This window comes from Pogona vitticeps, chromosome 4 (assembly GCF_051106095.1).
Source record: "Pogona vitticeps strain Pit_001003342236 chromosome 4, PviZW2.1, whole genome shotgun sequence".
Classification (NCBI taxonomy): domain Eukaryota; kingdom Metazoa; phylum Chordata; class Lepidosauria; order Squamata; family Agamidae; genus Pogona; species Pogona vitticeps.
The window spans coordinates 168,353,340-168,376,586 of NC_135786.1; the positions used below are offsets into that span (position 1 = coordinate 168,353,340).

The following is a 23,247-nucleotide window of genomic DNA, read 5'->3' on the forward strand; positions in this document are numbered from 1 at the left end:
CATATTTGCAAATTAAATAGTTCAGAACAAAGTCATGACTGACCTTCCTTATCCTTTGTCTAAATTTTTACCCTGCCTGGTCTTCTGAGATTTATTGTTTGAACTGGCCAGATCTTTCCATTTATTTTGAGAGCAGTGTGCTTCCCTTTTATGCTACTCAGAAAACTTAGTACCTTATAACTTCAGGAGTCACTTTTAGTCCCTGCCCACTATGATATTGGAATCCCATCATTCAGTTCACAATCTTTTGGCATCTTATTATTTATGTATTGTTTCAACTTATATACCTCCCAGTAGTGCAAGGCACTGCCTGGGTGGTGTGCATTAAAACATAAAACAAGGAAAAATAATACAAGCAATATCCAAATGCAGATTGACAGACAAATCAATCAACAACCAATAAAACTACTGATTAGCTAACCTTTCCTTTAAATTTTTTAAAAATTAAGATGACATTGTTATTAATAACAATTAATAAAAGGCAGTTTTAAACAGTTCTGTTTTTATTGCCTTCATAGTTTTTATTGTAGCATAGGTGCTCATAAAAAGGAAGACAGGATCAATTCTAATCAATTATTCAGAGACACATCTGAGAGCAAGGGAATGCATACCCCCCCCCCCCCCCGGAAGGTTTTGTTATGCTGAAGTTTGAAGTTTGGCTTGGGAGGAGTAAGCGCTTTCACCTTTTTCTGATCTGAGAATTTCATCTGGCATTGGCTATTCAGCATCTGATACTTCAAAATTGTGAACTTATCACCCATAAACTGGTGTTGAACAGAGTTTCAAGCCACTAAGCTTCCAAATTTTTGTGGAATCTGTAATGATTGCTTCTGTATTACCAGTGATTTTAAATCCATTTTCTTAATTTTCCTCAGGCTTTTATAGTCATTTTATTGTTTCACAGACATCCATATTTTTTAAAATAGAAGTATAACCCATCCAACAGTTTTTAATGTCCTGTCCAATCTTTTACCCCACTTGCATCTTTTGGTACCTTTGGAGAACTTAATAATAGATTTCCAGAGTATTCAGTCAGACACTGATAACACAGTTGAGGTTGTTACCTGTCTCCAGTAACCTTTTCCTTGTCCTTGTTAGACAGAGATAGTTAGATGAGTATGATTTAGCAGATCTGTTGGTGACTGATAATCATATTCCATCTTGTCTGCTATAAAGATCTAAGTGAGATCTAGGGACCAGCAGGTAATCTGCAAACTCTGCGAAGGAAAACATGAAATGTAGTGGCCTCCTAACCTTTTAATTTATATATATATATAACTTAAATTTAACTAAATGTTGATGATAACTTTAAAGAAATTAATTTCTGCTTTTTTGTAAATTCCTCATAGAAAGTGTTATTATGCAGTAGAGCAAATCAGCATTCTGTAAGGAATTTTTTTAAAAAATGGACCCCTCCCCTCCAAAAATTATAGCTTTGAAACTGGACTTCAGATCATAATTAAAATTTACACAGGTGTAGCAGATAGTGTGCTCTTGCTCTGTGCCAAATTTGGGGATATTTGGACAAACAGTTTTTGAATTATGGTTTTGTCAAAAGTAAAACTGTCATCCAGTTCATAAATAGGCAACCTTAAAAATCCCCAGATTTAAAATAGCTCATATAAATTGAAAAGACCAGCCTTGCTAAGCTTCAGAGAGAATGGTTGGCTCCACTTCTTTTTTTTTGTTTGGAAATAATCCAGCTGCAAGGGCTGAAATAGTGATCCTCAAAAGAGACCTTTCAAATGGGAAAAACAGTCCCTTTGTTATAAACCAAATATGTGTAGTACAGGCTTGCCAGGCAGATGACACAATGTATGGTTTGGGTGAGGGTGAATCAGCAAAACTTCACAGTTATTATATAAGGAATCAGAAATGGCTTGGACCCAAGCTGTCTCAAGAAATCATGTCTTCCTTGATGAGCCTGCCTGGGTGTTAAGAAGGTCCTTCTGTTGGTTCCACCAGCCTCACAGATGTGCTTGGTGGGGACATGAGAGAGGGGGCTTCTCTGCCACCATGTCCAGACTCTGGAATGCCCTCCCACTGGAGGCCAGGCTGACCCCATCTTTATTGCCCTTTCACAAGCAAAGACCTTTCTCTTCAGAAAGGCTTTCACTTAGTGACTGGCTGTCTGAGAGGGTTTTTTGAATTGATTCTTATGCTTTGTTGCTTTGTATGTGTTTTGGTATTGATTTTGTTTACCATTTTAGTGTGGTATTAATTATTTTGTAATATTTTTATACTTGCTGTTTTTACCTTTTAAACATTGCTTTCTTCCTCTGTAAGTCATCTTGAGTCGTTTTTAAGGCGAAAGGTAGGGTAAAAATATTTTAAATAAATAAATGTATAGATGATTTGATCTGCCAGATCTATATTGATTCTGCAGGCCTGCTCTAGTGTGAGTTCATGTGGTGGCTTAGGTATCTGACTGTGGAGCCAGAGGTTGGGAGTTCAGTTCCCCTCTGTACCTCCTTGACAGGCTGGACTTGCTGTTCCATTGGGTTCTTTCCAGTTCTGCAGTTCTCAGATTCTAAGATATGCAACAGAATGTTGACTGTTATTGCAAGAAAGCCCTAGATGACTTGATTTCAGACTTTCTCAACTTTAAACAAGATAGTGAGTGACTTGTGCTACAGTAAGAGGCTAAGGTGGTGGATATGGGATGGCCAGTCCTTTTTCTCATTTCCCCAGGTCTCTCTTACGAAATGATCTGATCTTAACTAACCAAGCTTCTAAGATCATGTTCTGTACCAAACTGTGGATTTCCTCATAATCTTTAAGTTAAAAGAATTTAAAGTATTTGTTTGTATAGAGTGGCTCATGATGTTGATCAAAATCAGTCTTCATTCCTTAAAAGAACATTTACCTGAGTACAGCTTCTTTGACATGCTTTATTGTTTTTGACATTGATTTACTGTGGGAATGTCCAGGAATTTGTGTGTGTTAGGACAGGTCAGTTCCTTGGGTATCTTTTGTTGCTTTAACTTTGCATGGACCAGACAATGACTAATATTCAGGAGATTCTTAAATGAAGAACCATTGTTTGCAAAGCAAGCCTGCCCAGTTCTGTTTTGTTAGTCCCCATTCGTGGTACTGTCAGCCTAAATTACCTTCAACCCTCTTCTGCCCTCCCTTTTCTTGCTTTAGCTTAGCAATGTCAATTGGGATGTTTGCATTAGGTAAGTAGGTCAAAGTAGATTACTGTACTTCATTGTGCAAAAACTGCTCTAATAAGTAGATTAGTTTCCCTTAATGAAGGATTGTTCTGGCTGGTGTCTTAGTGTTGTCTGGGTGATAAGCAGACATTCAGTCATTTAGCATCCTAGTGATAGGAAAATTCAGAGTGCCAGAGGAGACACATTGAAAAAGATCTTTAGAGTTGAGTACCAGCTGTGAGGTATCCCGTTTCTTCTACCCAGTTTGATGTTGGATAATGTTATTGTTGATGATCAGCAGCCTTTAGTTCACAGAGCACATATGTATGAACGGATAAATGAGTGAAACAGTTTGGAACAGTTAAATCAGAAGTGTACGTCTAAAGGCTGTTTTATAATCCACTAAATCATTTTGCTTGCAGGCTATGTGAAGATGCTATAGCCATGCAGTATCCTTCTGTCATTCTTTTAACCATTCTTGACAGCAAGGTACATAAAGGGTCTCTGTGACCTCACAGGTATACTCACATGCAAACTTCTCTTACTTTGTTCTTTTGGATCCTTTGTTTTAGGCCCTCCAGAAGAGTTACTATCATATTTGACTAGAGAATGAGGTTCATATGCAATTGTTTTTTAATTGTTTTGTCAGCTTATATTGTTGGAATTGCAAGCTAGCTTCCATATTGGAAACTTTTCTTTCTTTTCCTATTAGAATGATTCTATACAGAAATGCAAATAATTTTTTAAAATCCTATTGTTCATGCTTAGAAACATGTTGTATAGTTCTAATGTTGAATAATAAATTCCTTTTAATAATCCCATCCTTTAAGAAAATGGTTTACTAAAGACTATAGCACTTAGCTATGCTGTTAAATGTAACAAAATAGTCTAAATCGGAAAATCAAAGTAGTCTTAAAACAAACAAAAAATCATTTCAGAGGATAGGGATAATTTCCAAATTAATTAACAGTCCTTCATTTCTCCCCCCCCCCCCCCCCCCCGGAATGCTGTATTCTTCATCACACACATCCTCTCTGACTTGATGACTTGGGAGAAGCTGTATTACATTTGTATTTCATGGGCTCATCAGCACTGTGAATTTCTCATTCAATAATATCGCATCAAATCTTTTTTCCTTCTGTTTTCCCACAATCTTTCCTAGTAGTCCTTCACATTTATCAGAGGCTTAGCTGTCAGTCAGTTTTAATACGCCTCTCTAGCTCTGGTTTCATAAACTGCTTGTCCCTTTGAGTAAAAACACACTCACTCATACCTGACATCTCTTGATTTCCATGTACAAACCAACTTTGGTAATCGGCCAACACTTTCAAATACCATAAACATAAAGATCCTGGAAATGCTTTTCACAGACCGTCTGCATGCCTCTTTGTATGATACATTGTATTAAAGCACCTGAACTAAAAAAATAATCCTTCCCTACAGGATCAGTAAATACCATAATTCTGCATCATTTCCTGACATTAATCTAACCTGACAAATAATCAGCTGTCATGGCTACATTTCTATCAGGGTCTAGGTAGAGGCTGTTTGAAGGTAATGATAGAAGGAGGATGGTATGGGCCTTGACTGTGCTTTATGGTCTTCAATGATCTGGGAGTGGGTGGGTGGTAGGATCTATTTCAAATCTAGAAATCTGTCCCATCAAGGATTCTGTTTTTATCAACAAGTACAAAAGCAAGGGTTTTTTTTTTCATTTCTGAGATGGCCACATGTAAATTGTTTTTTACGAAAACACTTTATGTCTCCATTGTGCTTTTGTCTGAGGATGCTGCCACTGCGTGAATGGTTCTTGAGCCTTCCAGGACTCTTGGAAGATGGAACAATGGTGGGAAAACGGAATTCTTTAAAATAAACTTCTGGGAGACCTTGCAGGGAAACCTTGCTGACTACTGTATGAGGTGCCGTGAAGAAGAGGAACATTTTGTTTGTGTGTTGTAGAAAGCAATTGGCCTGATAGCTCAGTACTGTATATAGTTCCTGGCTTCAGAGCCAGAGATGGGGAGTTTGATTCCCTCCTATGCGTCCCAGGAGAAAAATTAGCCATTGTAGTTTTGGGCAAGCTGCAAAATTCCAGAGTACCTCTAGAAAAGTGGTTCTCAAAGTTGAGTCCCCAGATGTTCTTGGACTGCAACTCCCAGAAATCTTGGCCAGCACAGCAGGTGGTGAAGGCTTCTGGGAATTGCAGTCCAAGAACACCTGGAGACCCCAGTTTGAGAACCACTGCTGTAGAAAATATTTCTTTACCCAGCATGTTGTTAGTCTGTGGAATTCCTTGCCACAGGATGTGGTGATGGCATCTGGCTTAGATGCCTTTAAACGGGGGATTGGACAGATTTCTGGAGGAAACACCCATCACAGGTTACAAGCCATGATGGGGATGTATAATCTCCAAGGTTAAAAGGAAGGTACCCCAAAATGCCCAGATGCAGGGGAGGGGTATCAGGAGACAGGTATCTTGTTGCCTCGTGTGCTTCCAGAGGCATCAGGTAGGGCCACTGTGAAATACTGTACAGGAAGCTGGACTAGATGGGCCCTTGGCCTGATCCAGCAGGGCTCTTCTTATGTTCTTATGTTAAAAAGGGAATGGTAAACCACTTCTGTCAGTACTCTATGCCTAGAAAACCCTGAAAAGGTCACCATAAGTCAGAATGTACTTTACAGCACATAATGATTATTATTAATTTAGAAAGCAACAGTGGCAGAGTAATTTTCTACCTCTAGAGGTCAAGAAGATGGAGCATCCTTTTGCCAGCGATGGCTTCTGGTGGTGTTTGAACTGACAAACTATGGTTATAGCCACTGCACTGTCTGCAGAGGTGGTTGTTCTGGGGAAATGGGACTGAACATATGACACTGAGTGTAGTGGATGGAAGGAGAAAGGCAGCTGTAAGTGTATGATTTACACTTACAAAGTCCAGCTTGTTTGGACTTTGTAAGTATAAACCATAGTTTGGATTCTGAACTATAATGACAATAAAACATGCGCTTGGTATAATGTCTGAATTAAAATACCTCAGGGGTTTTCTTAATTTTGTACTAAAGTTGTACACAGTCTGCTTAAATTTTTTTAAAGTAAATGTCAAACTTGAAAGCATTTGCACTCTTAGGAATTCCTGCCATTTACTCACTTGTACTTTCTTGCTTGATTGTAGTTTGGTGCAGAATTTCGAAGATTTTCTCTGGATCGTTACAAGCCAGGAAAATTTGAAGATTTCTACAAACTTATTCTTCACATCCATCACATATCCAATATGGAGGTAATGATCGGATATGCTGATATACATGGGGACCTTCTTCCCATTAATAATGATGACAACTTCTTCAAGGCTGTTTCAAGTGCAAACCCACTGCTTAGGATTTTTATACAGAAACAAGGTAAGATGAGATGGCCAGCATCCTGCTAAAAATTTGAACTTCTGTATTTTCCCATCTGATTTCTGGTGTTTAAAAGTCCCCATTTGAGAGCAGAATCTTGTTCTATATTGCACCCTCAGGCAGGATTTTTAAATGGGATGGATAAAGTGCTCTTAAGGAAATGATAGAACTATATCAGGCAGAAGTGCAATATATTCACATATTCCTTTAATGAATATGGTAAATTCCAAGCTGTTGGTGTTGGAAGTACTTTATATTCTTCAGAAATTCCACAATCGTGCCCCGCTTAACGATTGCCCCGCATTATGACGAATCCACTTTACGACAGTGTTTTTGCGATCGCAATTGCGATTGCAAAACGATGGTCTCAGTGGGGGAATTTTGCTTATCGATGATCGGTTCCCTACTTTGGGAACCGATTTTCACTTTACGGCGATCAAAAACAGCTGATCGGCTGGTTTTCAGAATGGCCACCAGGTGCTTAAAATGGTTCCCCGCTGTGTTTAGGGATGGATTCCTCACTATACAGGAATTGAAAATGGTCGCCGTATGGAGGATCTTCGCTGGACAGTGAGTTTTTAGCCCATTGGAACGCATTGAACGGTTTTCAGTGCGTTTCAATGGGCTTTTTAATTTCACTTTACAATGTTTTTGCTTAACAGCGATTTTCCTGGAACGGATTATCGTCGTTAAGCAAGGCACCACTGTATGTAGAAAATTTAAGTTGACCCTCAAAAAGATCTGAAATTAACAGCTATAGTGGAAGGAGAACTTATATGTTCAGTCATTTGGATCTGTATCTTGCCTTCTCTGTAGTTTACCCCATAAAGAGCTAGATGTGAGAGTTTTTCTCTACTGGTACCCCAGCTTCTTTCTGGGGCCTGCAAATCCAGAAATTATTTAAAATTGTCTGCAAGATTTGTAGTTTGAAAACATGGCTCTCAAGGGAAGGAACAATATATGTAGGCTACATCTTGCACACTCTTCCTTTAGTTCCCACTCCACCCAGTTTGTTTGCTGATCTATTTGTCTTGCATATGACTGATCCCAATCTGGATTGTGAAACTATCCTCAAGGTGCTGTGCTGTAAAGCATGTTGAAGAAACAAAGATTGTTCCTCTTTGGCTCTGCTTTCAATTTTTCTATTAGCTAAGATCAGGTGGCTGGATAGCTCAGTGAGTTAGGTTTCTGGCTATGGAGCCAGAGGTTGGGAGTTTGATTCCCCACAGTGCATCTCAAAAGAGCCAACCTGTGAGGCCTTAGGCAAACTGCACAATCCCAGGGCGCCCCCAGAAGAAAGAAATGGCAAATCACTTCTGTGTATTCTCTAGCTGGAAACTCTGAGATAGCTAAGACAAGAGATAAAGGAGCACCGGATAATGCACTAGCCAAATATATGGCGTGTACAGTGCAGTATTATACAATGTGCCAGTCTCCACATATGTATGTGTGTGTGATAGGATTCTAATGTAGATTAATTAAACTTCTGAGACTCTAGTCTTCACAACTGCAATGAACAAAAGCACTATGATATTTTAGTTACAGTGATATGTAGAGTGCTGATCTTTGATAGCTCCATCATAGGCAGTAATTTTGAATTTACTGGCAAGTCTGCCTTGAATCATAGGAACAGCATGTTATTTTGCCGTGCCATTGTCAATTCAGATTTACTTGTAGCTCCAAATCAATTTTCCCTTGGAAAAAAAAGACACACAACAAATACACATTTATTTAGCTTGGCTGCAATGCTGGAAAATACAGAGTCTGATGACCTTGCATCGTATTGTTAACAAGCCTCCCTTATTTAAAAGAGTGTAGAAGGCAAAAGAGGACGGGTGGGTGGGGAAAGTGGCTTAGTAGTAGTGAGCCTGAAATAAACACACAGATATGTTTGACAATCATGTTTTTGAGAAGAGAGAATATGATATAGAAGGCCAGTAAAATATATAAGAAGAAGAATATATTTTGTTTCTCTATTGTATTCCCTTACCAGCCATTATAACCTTACAGCTGTGTTGTTCAATTTTGCTGCTTCAAACATAGAACCTACTAAACTTCCTGGATTTTTTTTAAATAGTGTGTTTTGGTGGGCTAAATACTCGAGGAGAGCTTTCAAAAAATCTGACTTTGGAACACTCTCCCAAGGGAGAGATGATCTGCTTTCTTCTGGGAACAAATCCGAAACTTTCTTTTTGACCTGGGCGCTTCACTTGTCCCAGCCACCTGGTTAAAAAACTTTTATGCCCTTTATTCTTTAACTTTCTTGCATTTAATCTGTTCTGGTGTTATGAACCGAGATCCTTTATGCAGGAAGGGAGGTGTATAGAATGTTAATAATAATATGGTTGTCTTCAGTTGAACAGCTCTTTATGTGTGTATGTACATCTAGGACCAGAGCACTCAACAACTCTCTGCAATGTACTATATGATTTTCTGCTGTTGCTTGACACTTAACTGAACAGGTTGTAAGCAGATTGCCATCTTTGGACCAATATCCCTCTCTGCTTGTAACATGAAGGGAAGTGCACAGCTGTTCTGCTTCAGGGTTGTTTCCTGCTAAGCATGCCAAGCCATCACTGTTGCTTAATTGCAATGGAAAGAGATCTCCCCCCACCCCTCACAGGTGGAGAAGTTAATGAAGCGCAGCATGTGGACCTCAGGTTAAATCCCACCTGAGTTTGATTGGGGTGGCCTTGGGGTGCATTTTGTTCACTTAGCCTTTGTCCCCTTCTTTGCAAAATAGGTGTGATTCCTTGCTTCACTGGGACAATAAAGAAGGAAACATTATCTACCGTGAGCCTTGGGGATTAGAGCAGGAGGTATATCTAGATCCAGCCCATATTTGCCTTTGCTGTAGATAGATGATGTCTGGGTCCCTCAAGAGAGAGGGTGGCTGTACCTTTCTTGCTGCTGTCCCCACCCCTGGGGTGATAGATGTCTGTGAAGAAAGTTTTTCAACCTGGTTCATTTGGTGAGGAGAGAGTGACTTTGTCAGTCCTCCCAGGCAGGCAGGCAGAAGTGAAGGGGTGTTTATTGCTTGCTGAAGTGCACACTTTTCATATTCTTCCATGATTTGGTTGCATAATTTGTTCTGTTTATGGCAGATTTTTTTCTTCTCCTCTATTCTCCCCTCCTCAACTCACTTATCGCAAGGAAGGGGAGCAGCCTTGTGGCAGGCAAGGAGCACTTAATCCATGCTTTCTTTATGCAAATACTGAAATCTGTGCAGAAAGCTGTTAAAACACTTGCACAACCATCACTGCCACAAGCTGTTTCCCATATCTTTATCCCATTTTACTTGCCTTCCAGAGGTCAGAATGGTTCCTCGAAGGTCTCCTGTCCAGGAGCTGGCTGCCTTGTAATCCGTTTAGATTCCCAGGTGGAAGCTAAGCAGATCAGCACTTGGTGTTATAAACAACCGTAGAGCAGTCTTGGAGTTCTCTCTAAGTCCAGGTTGATACTTTTGCTCTCAGGCTGTGGTATTTATGGATGAAAGATGTGTCTGGTAAATCCTCAGTGTAGTTGTTTTTGTTTTGAACACTGTTGTGCCTGCTTGAGCAAAGAATGCTTATATGACAACATATATCATCACTGTTGTGGCAGTTTGTGTCTGGTTCCATCCTGTGGAATCCTAGCATCTGTGGTTTGGTGAGGTGCTTAGAATACTGTGCTACAGACTTTAGCGGAGTATACTGTGTTCCTCTCTAAACTACACATGTCAGGATTACGTAGAACAGAGTCTTGTGTAGTGTAATATGCTCATCGTCAAGGTTTCCTGTGCCGCTGCTTGTGGCAAACAGTTTGCCAAAATCTAAGAACTTTACTCTTTTTACCTTTTCCGTCTCGAACCAGTTTGATTATGATGTCTTATGTTATTGTTATATTTTAAATTGTTTATTTTATATGTTGTACGCTGCCCAGTGTAGTCTATTGACTAGATGGGTGGGATATAAATTCAATAAATAAATAAACTAATAAATAAATAGTTGCTTTTAGAGGTGATGGACTAAGGGAGCCGGAATGTGTGTGGATGAAATGCAGTGTTGTACCTTTGCACTTCTAGGTTTAGCCATGCTGAAAGGACACTTCATGTTTTTCCCCTGTGTTAAGAACAGCTTGAAAGTGTCCCAGAAGGTCAGTTTTAAGGCAATTTCAATTTTTGGACAAGTAAACCTCTAGGTGAAGCAGAGATTTAAGTGGGATCATTGTTATACAGAAAGTATATATCCACTCTGCTTTGTAATATGCCAGGTTGCTGAATTGATTCCAAGCTATGCAGAAAACAGGATACAAATCTTCACTAATGTGCTTTGGCAGGCAGCTACCAATCTAGCATCTACTTGACTGCTTTCTCCTAATAGCCTGCTTCAAGCACCAATAGTAGTACAAAGGTTTTGCTTCCCCCCCCCCCCTTTAAAAGCCACCTGGAAAAGAGATATGGTTGACAGGTTTTAAGAGAATGTTTGCATGAGTGGGAATCAAACAGTAATAAAGCACTAATGTTGTTGACTGTCTTTTCCTCAGCTGAAGTTGAAAGATGCTCGGCTTTAAAGGCCAAGCCCCTTCGCTAACAACCTTCTGCAAAGATCATCTACAGCACCTTGTGTTGTGTTGGTCCAGAAGAGAAAGCAAGATGTCCCATTAAACATGTGCAGAACTTTATTCTCTTCTGAAGGAGTTATTTGAATTCTTGCAATTTTATTCACACACATTTCTGTACTTAGATTTCCTGGGTCACCTTAATCTCACAGATCTAAAGTAGGCTCAGGTGTAGACTTCATCTCTTAGGACAGCATGTTACAGCATAGGGATGGGTTGCTGTTGCCTTCCAGATGTATTTCTGCCTACAGCTACTATCAGCCATAGCCACCCTAGCTGACGGCAAAGGATTGTTGGGATTGCACTCCAAAATCTCTGGAAGGACACCTTTGCCCAACCTTGAGCACTGTAAGAAAGCAAGATCATTTGTTACGTTTGGAAATGGGTTGGATTTGCATCATGTAATATTGCAGTTTAATGGAAGCTATTTATCCAAAGCACAGCAAGCTGCAGTACTACATGGATGGTAATACGGGATGGGTTCTTCCAGATGAAGTTGCCAGTTCATTGATTGGTAGGTCTGCTCTATGTTTTTTAGCGAAATTAAGAAAAATGAATATTCTTCCTCTTATGGTGTTGTTTTGTTTCATTTTTAAAGAAAGTTGAACTTTGCATCTCTGGCAGCTTTTGTTGGAAAAGGAACAAAATCACTTCACATTTATAAGTCAGCTGTCCTAGCTCTACAGCACCCTTGCAAGATGGTGATTACCAGCGCCAAAGATCCCTCCTGCTTCTGGGCTGGCCTAATGTACTCTTTGTTCTTCCTACCTGAATCTAAATTACATGGGATTCATGAGCATCAGCATTATTTAGCATCAAGAGGAGATTTGCCAGAGCTGAACAGATTAAGTACGAGTGCTATACAGGAGTTCAATTAATAGTGACAAAAATATGGCTCATAAGTCCTGGAGTTGACTCTAACGTCAGGTGACATAAAAGTGGCTTAATTAATTCCCCCTTTTAACAGCCTCTCCAGTCTGTTCTCTGAATAGAGGCAACTGCTAAAACCAGAGTTTGCAAAATTTATTTCTGAGGACACCAACTCCCATGGTCACCTAGCTGGCACAGTAGCCGTCCAAGCTGTGTGATTTTGGGAATTGTAGTCTGAAAAAGCAACTTGCCAAAGTTCTAGTTAAATAAATATCTGACCCACATACATTGATTGCTTCTTGGGACTGTGTGATGTGGGGGAAATCATTTGTATCAGAGTTAGGACTTCTGCATTAGAAAGAGGCATGTATTTTTTTTCTCCCAAGGCTGAGCAAAGCCTCATTATCTGACACACCTGTTTACAGAACAAATCTTTCTGTTTATTCTAATGCAGTTCTGCCTTGGTTTGGGTAGTTTAGTAATAGGACTAGTCTAGTGGCAACTAGATTAGCATATTGTGTGTATCAAAAGGGAGAGGGACAGAAATTGCTGATTCATCATATATAGAACTCTGACTTGAAACCATCCCTGAGAGAAATAGAAATTCATGAAATCTTTGGGCAGATAGAATGTGTGGTGGTGAGAAATTAATTCTAGAAATAGCTGTACTGATCCTGAAAAATACTGCTAGAATTAGAAATGTTAGACAGGAGGCATAGTAAATATGTATTCGCAAAGGCTTTCACGGCCAGGATCTAATGGTTGTTGTGGGTCTTTTTGGCTCTTTGGTCGTGTTCTGAAGGTTGTTCTTCCTTATGTTTCGCCAGTCTCTGTGGCCAGCATCTTCAGAGGACTGGAGTGCTACTCCAGCTCTCTGAAGATGCTGGCCACAGAGACTGGCGAAACGTTAGGAAGAACAACCTTCAGAACACGATCAAAGCCGGAAAAACCCACAACAAGCATAGTAAATACTTCTGAACTAACCTCCTACTATATCCTTGGAGTAAATGATGCTGGCAACATGTGGAGATAGCTTTTTTTCACCATCACACTTGCAAATATCTCACAACTAGAGCACATGTGGGGTTTTGTAGCTTGGGTTGCTATTTCTTTTCATCTTGATGGAGGCCCTGTTCCTCTCAGGAGATTTATAGGGGGCAGAAATAGAACTGGATATAGCTTTGCCCTTTCCGACATTACCCTGAGAGATGAGCTCCTTCCTGTCCTGCTTAAGAAGAGAAGGCTGAGGTTACAACGGAGACGTCTGTGCCATGACTCCTTTCCCTTCTGGCCTGTCTGGGAAGAATGAGACTGGTTTTGCCTAAGACGTTTTTGGACCCTGGCATAACCAGGGAAAAATGAATAGGATTTTTTATTTCTGCTGTGAGTCCTGTAACTCCAAGACAATGTTTGGAGGGGGAACATATCTAAGATGAGCATATCTCCAGTGTTTGTCTCACATTAGTGGTAGAGAGCCCCTGGTTTTAAAGGAAATATGTTGATCCAGAATCTAAAGAAACACATTTTTGTTAGCTTATAATTTTTTAAGAACAGGTTTTTCGATTCTTAGTGCTGTAGTATAGAAACATGGCTCAAAGCAAAGTATATTAAAATAAGCAATTTTACTCCAATTCAAAATTGTTCGTATATTATATATTAGATATTGCTGTGAACACCAAGAGGCTTGAGGTAGGTATACGATGTGATGTCTCTTGGCTAAATTGCAATAGAACTGTCCAAAAAGTCTATGCTTTTCTCTCTCCTTTTTTTTAAAGGATAGGATGCACATTTAGCAGTCAAAGTAAGTAGAAAAAAAGCTCCCTTTGCGGGGCAGGTAAATTTTTATAAAAGTCCCGTGGTATAACTTTTGGGCTGTTCCACCCAGGCAGCAACAGAGAAGAACAGGACCACATATGTAAATACTCTCCCATCTGAAAAATGCCCTGCCCACTGCATTTCACCCAGCCCACCTTAATAGTAGGGTATGTGGCAGATTTTTGCTGGGTGCAGATTGTTTCAGAATACACTAGCTCACATGAAACAGAGCTTCTCTAGGGGAAAAGGTAGCTAGCCAATATCATCTATCCAGATGAAACAGTTTACCATCCTTTGATTCTTATCAACGAGAATTTATATATAAATTTAAAGGGTTTAAAGGTAAAGGTTCCCCTTGACAATTTTTTGTCCAGTTGTATTCAACTCTAGGGGGCGGTGCTCATCCTCGTTTCCAAGCCATAGAGCCAGCGTTTTTGTCCGAAGACAATTTCCTGTGGTCACATGGCCAGTGCGACTTAGACACAGAACGCTGTTACCTTTCCACCAAGGTGGTCCCTATTTATCTACTTGCATTTGCATGCTTTCGAACCGCTAGGTTGGCAGGAGCTGGGACAGGCGACGGGCGCTCACTCCGTCACGTGGATTCGATCTTACGACTGCTTGGTCTTCTGACCCTGTAGCACAGGCTTCTGCGGTTTAGCCCGCAGCGCGACCACATCCCTTTTGGGCACGGGTTTACTTTAATGTAATTAATTACATTCCATCAAATCAGTTCTGACCTCTTGTGGAGGTGCTCTGAGACTACGCAGCTTGCTCAAGGCTACATAGGCTGGCTGTTCTTCTGAGACATACAACAGAGAGTCTAACTCACAACCTCTGGCTCTGCAGCAAAGGACCCACCTCACTGCACTATCCAACCAGCCAAGAGTTTAGCTTTGTTTACACATCTTGTGTTTTCTGAACCCAGTGAGAATTCTGGTGCCTGTACTGAATGGGGCCAATATAGTGACAACCAGAAAGTGTCGCTTCTGCTTTTTGGTATCAGGGTTTGCTGAAAAATGGCATGTGACTTTTTGTTGTTGTTCCACTATGTGACGTTGTCTGAGACAGATTCCCCAGTGGCAAAACCAGTTAATTTGGTAGGCCAGTTTTTGTCCCAGCTCCCCTGTCCCATTAAAAGAAGCCTGAGTGAATGAAACTCAAGAGTCATTGTTTGCCTATTGTTCAAGGAACAATGTCTATGTTATAGGTCTAGTTTTATATAGATTCTGCAGGAATGATGTGATTCTTTGTGACTAAAGTCTTGGTGTATACGGGTTAAGAATTCAAGGTACATCTGTGAACTGGATTGCAAAATATTGCTTGTTTTTGGTAATTTGAATGCATTTTTTCTTCTTCCTGCTAGCTTGCTTTAGCAAGACCACAAGCGCTGTTATTCCATTTGTAGAAAATAATTGGGTCACTCGCCATACTGAGACTTCACTTGTCAGGTGTGCAAAAATCATTTGAATGCTGATCTTGATCTTATAATTGTCTAAACTTGCCATAGCCACAACGCTAGGTGCAAAAGCTCCTTAAGAGCAACCTGGGGGGCCATGTGGACCATACAGTTGTGTGTATTTGTGGCTGTGTGCTTTGAGAGAGGCTCTCAGTCATCTAAGGGATGAACTGACCTATTAAATGGTGCACCTCTTTTTACAGCTTCTGTCAAAGCTGAATGGCAAGAATGCATATAAAATGGAATACAGCCCTCTCAACCGGGCTTCACTTGCACTTCCAAATTGCAGCCATGAATTGTTTTTTTTTCTGCCTCTGAATGGGCAAGATTATTATTCAGGAATTCCATTTTCCATGCTTAAAACACAGGCCAGTGTTGACTGGAGAAAGACAAAAACACCCCACACTTGCTTAAAATTGCAAAAGACGAATCTGTTTGAGGATTCCCTTTCTTTTTTGTTGAGTGCTAATCAACATGATGGTTCTTTAGAGAAAATTAAGCAGAAAGATCATGGGAGGAGATAAGGATGGCAGACACCCACATTCAGTTATTTGTGCTTGTTGTTTAATCGTTAAGTCGTGTCCAACTCTGTGCTAGTTTTAAGTTATTTTTAAAATATAAATACGCACCAAAAATGGCCCCAGTTGACCAAACTATCCCACCAAATCGCTTCTATTGGCAGTGTTTTAGAATGAACAGTTGTAGAGTGGAACAGGTATAGGTTGCACTAAAAAAGTAACAATATTACTATTCAGTGTGTTGTTTTACAAAAATAATATTTTACACCATTTTTACTGTCAAAAGCACTGTGTTATAAAAGTAGCTTCGTTACTTCAAGCATGTTACTTCCAAGAACCACTAGATTCTGATCTATATGGTATTTCTAGTCTCTGCCATACAAAAACAGTTTGTAAACCCTAAATGACCCTTCATTAATCTACAGTTCTTCAGCTGCGTTGGACTGCAATCCATATAATATGATTTATATGGTTAATTGTAGAATTATGGGAATTGTAGTCCAATATGTCTGGAGGGCATCATGTTGCATGTTTGACAATCTTGGGGACAGATGAAACTGAGTAGCATTGTGTGATTATTCTTCGTCTTTTCCTCAGTACTTGATAATGCTCGAACTGTGTGTTTGTGCGCGCGTACGTGTTTACCCTAATCATTTTTGTATATGTTAGATTACAGGGAAGTGTGTGAACACCTTTCCTTCCAATTTGCTTTGATAAATACTGTACTTAATGGAACTGCTTCATCTTGAGTATCTTTATCATTCTAAATATTGTATGTGTCCCACAGGAGAACAGTTATTGCCTAGCTTTAGCTGGCACTTTGTAACTGGCAAAGCTGTGGTTCCTATTAGCCTGCTGAGTCAGTCTAGCTCAATTCCCTAATGGTAGTGGTGGAGAATGTCTGGTTCAGAGTGGAGTAAGAAGGGATGGTCTGGTCCTCTTAGTTGCCATTAAATGTGCTAAACTGCCTAAGCCTTTTGCTACAGTCTTTGTGTTCTTTAGTTCTCTAAGGCCTTGTAGTCATTCTGTCCACTGGGGGAGGAGGGGGGCGGCCTTTATTTTGGTGTGTTGGCAGAACCCAGTCTTGAATTATGATCATGAGAATCGTTGAAGGGGGGCTGCACTAAATAGTCAGTGTCTTTTTGCCAGCAGGTTATTTTTGGTGACTTCAATTACAGCTCTCATTCTCTGTCTGTCTGGCAGCTGGGCTGGTGTCATGTAAATGTATTCCCAATCGCAATAACAAAGCCACTAAATGAACAAGCCTGGCACAAAGGGACCATGAAGGGGAAGGAGGGAGGACATATTTACAGTGTGGTGCCTTAGATTCCTACACCTCCCCTTTCTTCTTGCCTGCTTTGAAATCCTGACTGTTTTTTTCCTCATAAATACCTTTGGTCAGGAAAATTTTGCCTTGGGAGTAGCAACAGGAAGTTTCACTTGGACGATGCTACATGGAGATTGAGATTGTGGTCAGATTTGTAAACCTTGCATCAGAGGGAAACTATGAACACAGTTAATGCTGAATTTGCATTGTATTGCACAAACCTTCTCTTTTGTCCAAACAGTGATAACAGCTAACCTTTGCAGCAGCAATGTGTGTGTGCTGTGGAGATGGGAATGAAGAGGGATGTTGGGCCCTCTTTAATAAGACATTGCAAGAAATAAACTGCTTTCACCTTCTGTCTCGGCTTCATTCTCAACCAATAAGGCATGGTGTGTGTACATGGGATTTGTGAATGGCAAAGTTTTCAAGGCTTGATTTTTGTTTGAGAAGCTGCCAGGAGTGACAAACACCTCTTAATCCAATCTATAGGGGATGTTCCCCCTCTCTTAAAAAGCAAAAGGGGGAAAAAATCCACTTCTGTGTGTTTATCTTCTCAGTAAGTAGAGAAGGAGAGAGGTCTGTGATAACAAGTGAATTTTCACATCTTTCCTACCCTAAAGGAAGAGCTGTTTCCTTTTGCGCTTTATGCTACAGTAATAATTAGATTCTTGTCCAACTTGTATGTGTAAACAAAGATAAAGCTGTTGGGTTAGGCTGGACCCAGATTTTGTACAAGACATGCTAAAATCAATGAGACTTCAGTTTGTCATGACTTGAGAGGTCACTTTGATTCCAGCATATCTACATTAAACTGGATCAACATCAAAAGGTGTCATATATTATATAAGTTTGTTGACTTATTTGCCCTTTCACCCCTTGGCCTTCTTTATCTTCTGCCTTCTATGGTGGCCCCTGTGGGATAAGCCATACAACTTTCGCTTATCTCATTAAGTTCTTATGGTTAGGAGGGGTTTTGAAAACTAACTTAGATGTGTATATAAATAAATTGATGTTAGCCAAGGAGTCTCAAAACAAAAGCTTTTCATCCTTCTGTGCTCTTCATTATATCATCACCCTGCTTACTGGCAATCAGAAAGCTCCCTTACCTGGGTTAAAACTAACCCAGCCATTTATCCTTAGGACTGCCCAACATATCTGAGCTAATGGGACTGTCAGGCTTGATACTTCTGTTCTCTCAATGCACTCCCAGAATAACTGTTTTCTGAGCAACAGGTTTGCATTTCCTTTGTGATCCTCCCCTCTCCAGAGGTATCTTTTAAGGAGGTGCCTCAGATGCTAAGAGTTTATTTGCCTCCTCGAGGTCACCTTGGGAAGTGGCAGGGAAGAGGGCTCAGGCAGAAACCCCTCCCCACCCCATCCCTATATGTAGCCTGCCTCCCTGTTTTGTTTATACTGGAGAAGGGAGGGCAGGCTGCTCCAATCCATCGTTTGCCCCCCCCTTCTCCAAGGAGGCAGGTCTGCTCAGCCATCGCCAAACGCTGCTGCCTCCCGCCTGCCCAGAGAGGACAGTGGAAGGAGCAAGGCAGCCACAGCCAGAAGAGGGGAGGGGGAGGCTCATGCACTTTCTCGCCCACTGTGCACTCCACCTCACCTGGTGGCTCCATGGGAGGGTGGAAATTTTGCACCCAGTGCCCTCCTGTGATTTTACCCAGACTAAGCCACTGGCTCCTATAGCCTAGAGAATGCTGTATGATCTAGAGAGCAGCATTGATTGGTCCAAAGGCAAACTGGACTAACGTGGGTTGCCTCTGCTTGCTAACAGCTTCCTATTTCAATTTTAAAAAACTATAGCTAGGGAGGGGGCATGTATATGGCTGCAGATGCCCATATGTTTGTTTGTTTATTTTAAATATATATATCATCCTTTTATACACCAAACTAGTACTTATTCTGAAGTGAACAGGTTGGCATTGGAACAGTGGAAGCATATTCCCATTTTATTCCCATACTGATTATAGGACTGCGATTTCACAGAGTGTAAATTCAAAACTGCGCAGATCCAGAGTGTTATTTCTCTACTTCTTCCTTTACTTCCTCCTCCTCCTCCTCCAAATCAGGGCTAGCACAAAGTTTTTGCTTTATTTTGCTCTGGAATGTAGAAGCTGATTGTAAAGCATGAATGCCTGAGGAGGATGGGAAAAGTTATGAGCTTTGAATTTTCATAATAAAGCATAGCTGTCAATGGCTGCGCTTCCTCCTGTAACACCATTCAATCTGGGATCTTAAACTGTGTAGCTGCAGTGCTGCATTAAAAGTTTGTTTTGTGTGTAGCTGTAGGGTGTTGCTGTAAAGCAAGGGCCACATTGTGCTGTTAGCAAATTCTTAAATAGTTGTAACTCTGAAGCAGGTATGGTGCCCTTATATGAAGCAGGATTAGGGCTCCAGCTGGCACAGTCAGGTAGCTGCTGATGGCCAGGTACCAATCAGAATATGAGGGTAGGCCCTTCCATCAGTCTCTGTCTTGAATTTTTCCCATGGTATGGATAGTAGAGAGCTATCTTGACATACTTTGTCTGGACATTGTGGAAAAGGCAAAATTTTGGGTGCTTTGCTGGTCCCTCCTGCAAATCCTTACTAGCCATGCTGGGGAAGTGTGTTTTCACACTAGATATTGGTCTTGGTATAATTCTATGATACTGTTGTATTTACAATACTATATAGATATTTTTGCTTTCTCCTCCTGAAGAAGAATACTGTCTGTAGTAGTGGAAAAAATGCAGAAAAGGGCAGATAAATGGCCAAGGGTTTTGTCTTCCTTACATGGAAGTCACAAAGTATTTTGAATTGCTGGGTGCTAAAAATTGTACATAAGGTGGAGAAAGTGAGTGGAAATGTCTTTTCTGCCTCAAAATGAAATTAATTGGCAGAAGATCCAGGACAAGCAAAAACAGTACTGCTTGATAATAAATGACTAGCTTCTAGGATTTGTTTGGAGAATGAGCCAAACAGTGGCTAGAGAAGTTTATTGAGGGGTAGATCAGAAGGTTATAAGATACAATACTTGTTTTTTAATTAGAAGCATTACACCTCAGAATATCATATACCAGCCTGGAGGTGGAGAGGGCAAAAATGGAATCTCTGACAGTGAAATGCACTGTTTCGGACTTGACAAAGCTGGATGGCTGGTTGCTATTGGAAATAGGTAATGAGGAGAGCACTTGGGATTTTTCATATTCCATCCGTAGCCGTAGTTTCTTTGCAGTAGAACTCAGTGTTCTCATCCAGGTTTGTTTTCTATCTTGGCCATACAAAAAGCCCACCTATATTCTGTCCCGATATATTACATCTCAGTGCAGACATAAATTTCAACATATTACCTCTCACACATATGGGTTGATATGTGTGGCTTCTGCTGGAGTGTGCTGGTCTGCAATCCTAGCAACTCCCATGATCTCATTTTTAAAGAAGTCTATACAGTATACCTAGCATGCAGCTGATTTCTGTCACTGTCCTTAGGAAGCACCTTCCTGCACTGTGGATACGAGTCTATAGATGTTATTGCTGAATTCATAGCACTTGTGAACTGTTGGCAGTAAATTCAGCAAATTGATTCCAACAAACTGGAATATACTCACCTCACTTATGACTGTGTATTGGGAAATATGTAGACATGCTGCTGCCAGTGTATTTTCCTCTGGCTATTGCATGCCTTAAAACATAATCCTTCCTAGTTTGGGGACCCTGGAGACACCAGATATCACGCTTTGGCTTTTCCTGTTGTGCTTAGGCTAGCTCAAGAGCTATGTAGAAACAGTTGGACATAGGCTTTCTTTTTAATAGTTTTCTGTCCAAAGGCCAATGCCAGAATTATCATACTTAAAACTTCTGAGGAGAATTTATTTCCTTGCCTTTACCATATTTGCCCTGTTGGCAGTCTTTATCCTACCAAATTTTGGATTGCTGTCCAGGGAGAAGGAATGACAAAATAACTGTAGTCAGCAGTCCTGCTACTGGTAAATTATAAACTCCCTCCTTCTCAGCCAGAGTACCCTCAATAGCTATTTAGATCTGCCAGCAGGCAGTAGAGGCTGCTGGGAAATGGGGATTTTCTTGTCCAAAGTGTTTTGTAGAAGTTTTTGCAACTGGAAGCAGCCAGTGGAACAGCCACTGCTGAACAGCTCTTACCCTCTTTTCAAAACTGCAAATTTTAGTCTTCATTCCAATTCTCTTTACAGAAAGTTTCTCCAAGAGTTTTTTTTTATACAGAATTATTGGAGAGTCTGCTGTCAAGGATTGTTTGAAGTTTGGCATTGCCAGTGAAAGAGCAAGGCACACTGCCACTTTATCCTGAGCTGAAGTCACTCCTAGTAATGCTCAACTAGTTTGACATACTAACTCCTCAGTGACAGCCCTTAGTTTTTCTAATCAATAGATTAGGAGGATGGTCTGAAGTTAAACTTTCTTATGTCTGTTTTTCCTCTCCTTCTGGGAAGATTTGTCATCTTGCATTGTCTCACATTAAAGGGAGTCCAGCATAGTGTAGTGAGATACCAGCACGGTGTCTGAGAAGAGATTACAGGATTTCAGCATGATTTAAAGCTAAAATGGATGGCTTCAGGCATGCCACCAGCTTTCAGCCTCATGCAGGGTGGCTCTAAAATAAGTCTTCAGTATGCTGGCAAGAATTATGTCCATTGCCACCACCCATCAAAAAAGAAGAGGAGGAGCTTGGATTAGCTTCTGCTGTAGAGCTCATTGTGTTTGTACTTAACCATCCTCCTAGGATCTTTTTATTTTCTCTAAAACACTGTTGGTTAGTAGAGCATTTGTTGCAAGTGCTGTAGTCCAGAACTTCAACAGCCATGCATACCTGTGTCAATAGACATAATGCCTGTAGAATGTATAGCAGACTCTCCAACAAATTGCCTGCACTGTTTAGTTAGCCTTGAAAACTTCCTTCACAAAATGGTGAATCTCTTGGAAGTTGTGCCAGTTGAAGTTTGCATTGGAGCTAAATCCCTTCAGTTCTTCTCAGCATGGCTTTATGAGACATGTGTTTTTACATTTTCACTGTCAAAGAAACTGATAAATTTCATGTCCTTGCTTCCTTTCAAATTCAGCCTGGTATGTTTATCTTGAGTCATGTGTTTCTTTCTCATTTTGTGGGGAGTAAAAGATAACAAGGTGGGCTCTTCGCCTTTAAGTTTTAAAGCAAATATTTCAGTGGATAAAACCACCTGCGGTGCTAGTTTAAAGTAGATGTGGGTTGCAGCCAGCTGTGGAAAAGTGTTAGCAAGACTGGCAGAAAGCCATATACTCCCCCAACTAGTTTGCATGTGGGGGGGATCTTATATTTTTGCTTTTAAGCTACATTGGAAAAACTAGTTTTTTGGACTTTCAGTTCTTGGCCATACTAGCTGGGGGATTCTGGAAGTAATACAGTACTGTAGTCCAGAAAATTGATTCTTCTAAGCTCTGATTTTAAGAGGGAAATACAGTGGGGTCTCGACTTACGAACGGCTCGACATACGAACGTTTCGACTTACGAACCGCTCTCATAGGACTATATGGACTCGACTTACGAACTTAGATTCGAGTTACGAACTCTCTTTTTCCTTTTTTTAAAAGCTAAGTCATCTTAGGTTAAAAGGAAAAAAGGAAAAAAATCCCCCTCTAGTGGCAGAAGGCGGAATAGCAGCTTCCCATTAGTTTCTATGGACGAAAAGAGCAGATACGGATTAAATGGTTTTCAATGCATTCCTATGGGAAATGCAGATTCGACTTAAGAACTTTTCGACCTGAGAACTGCCTTCCAATATGGATTAAGTTCGTAAGTCAAGCCCCCACTGTACATAACCCTGTTCAACCTGGTAATTTGTTAAATTTTTGCTTGTACTGTATGATCAAGAATATCTTACCATCCTACTTAACTTAATTAGACTTCAGGGGGAAGGGTATTTTATAGTAAGCAAATGCTGTTATTCTCCTAGTGTGAACAAATATGAATACAGTATGTATGAGTGTGATCAGGTTCTTCAAAAATTGGTGACGGTTCCCTCATTTTGGCGGGAATAAGAGACGGAGGCGTTTTTGAAAGTCCAACAGGTCCAACTTTATTAACATCAACTTCAGGATCAACTAAATTAG

The 23,247-nt window shown here is 40.5% G+C and overlaps 1 protein-coding gene across 1 annotated transcript in view; it reads left to right on the forward strand.

Moving 5' to 3' along the window:
• PARD6G (par-6 family cell polarity regulator gamma) overlaps window positions 1-23,247 on the forward strand; it is a 77,341-nt gene that overhangs the window by 16,342 nt on the left and 37,752 nt on the right. The window contains exon 2 of the mRNA XM_020781590.3: window positions 6,329-6,551. Within this exon, the coding sequence (XP_020637249.3) occupies window positions 6,329-6,551 (223 nt within the window). The remainder of the gene's footprint in view (window positions 1-6,328; window positions 6,552-23,247) is intronic.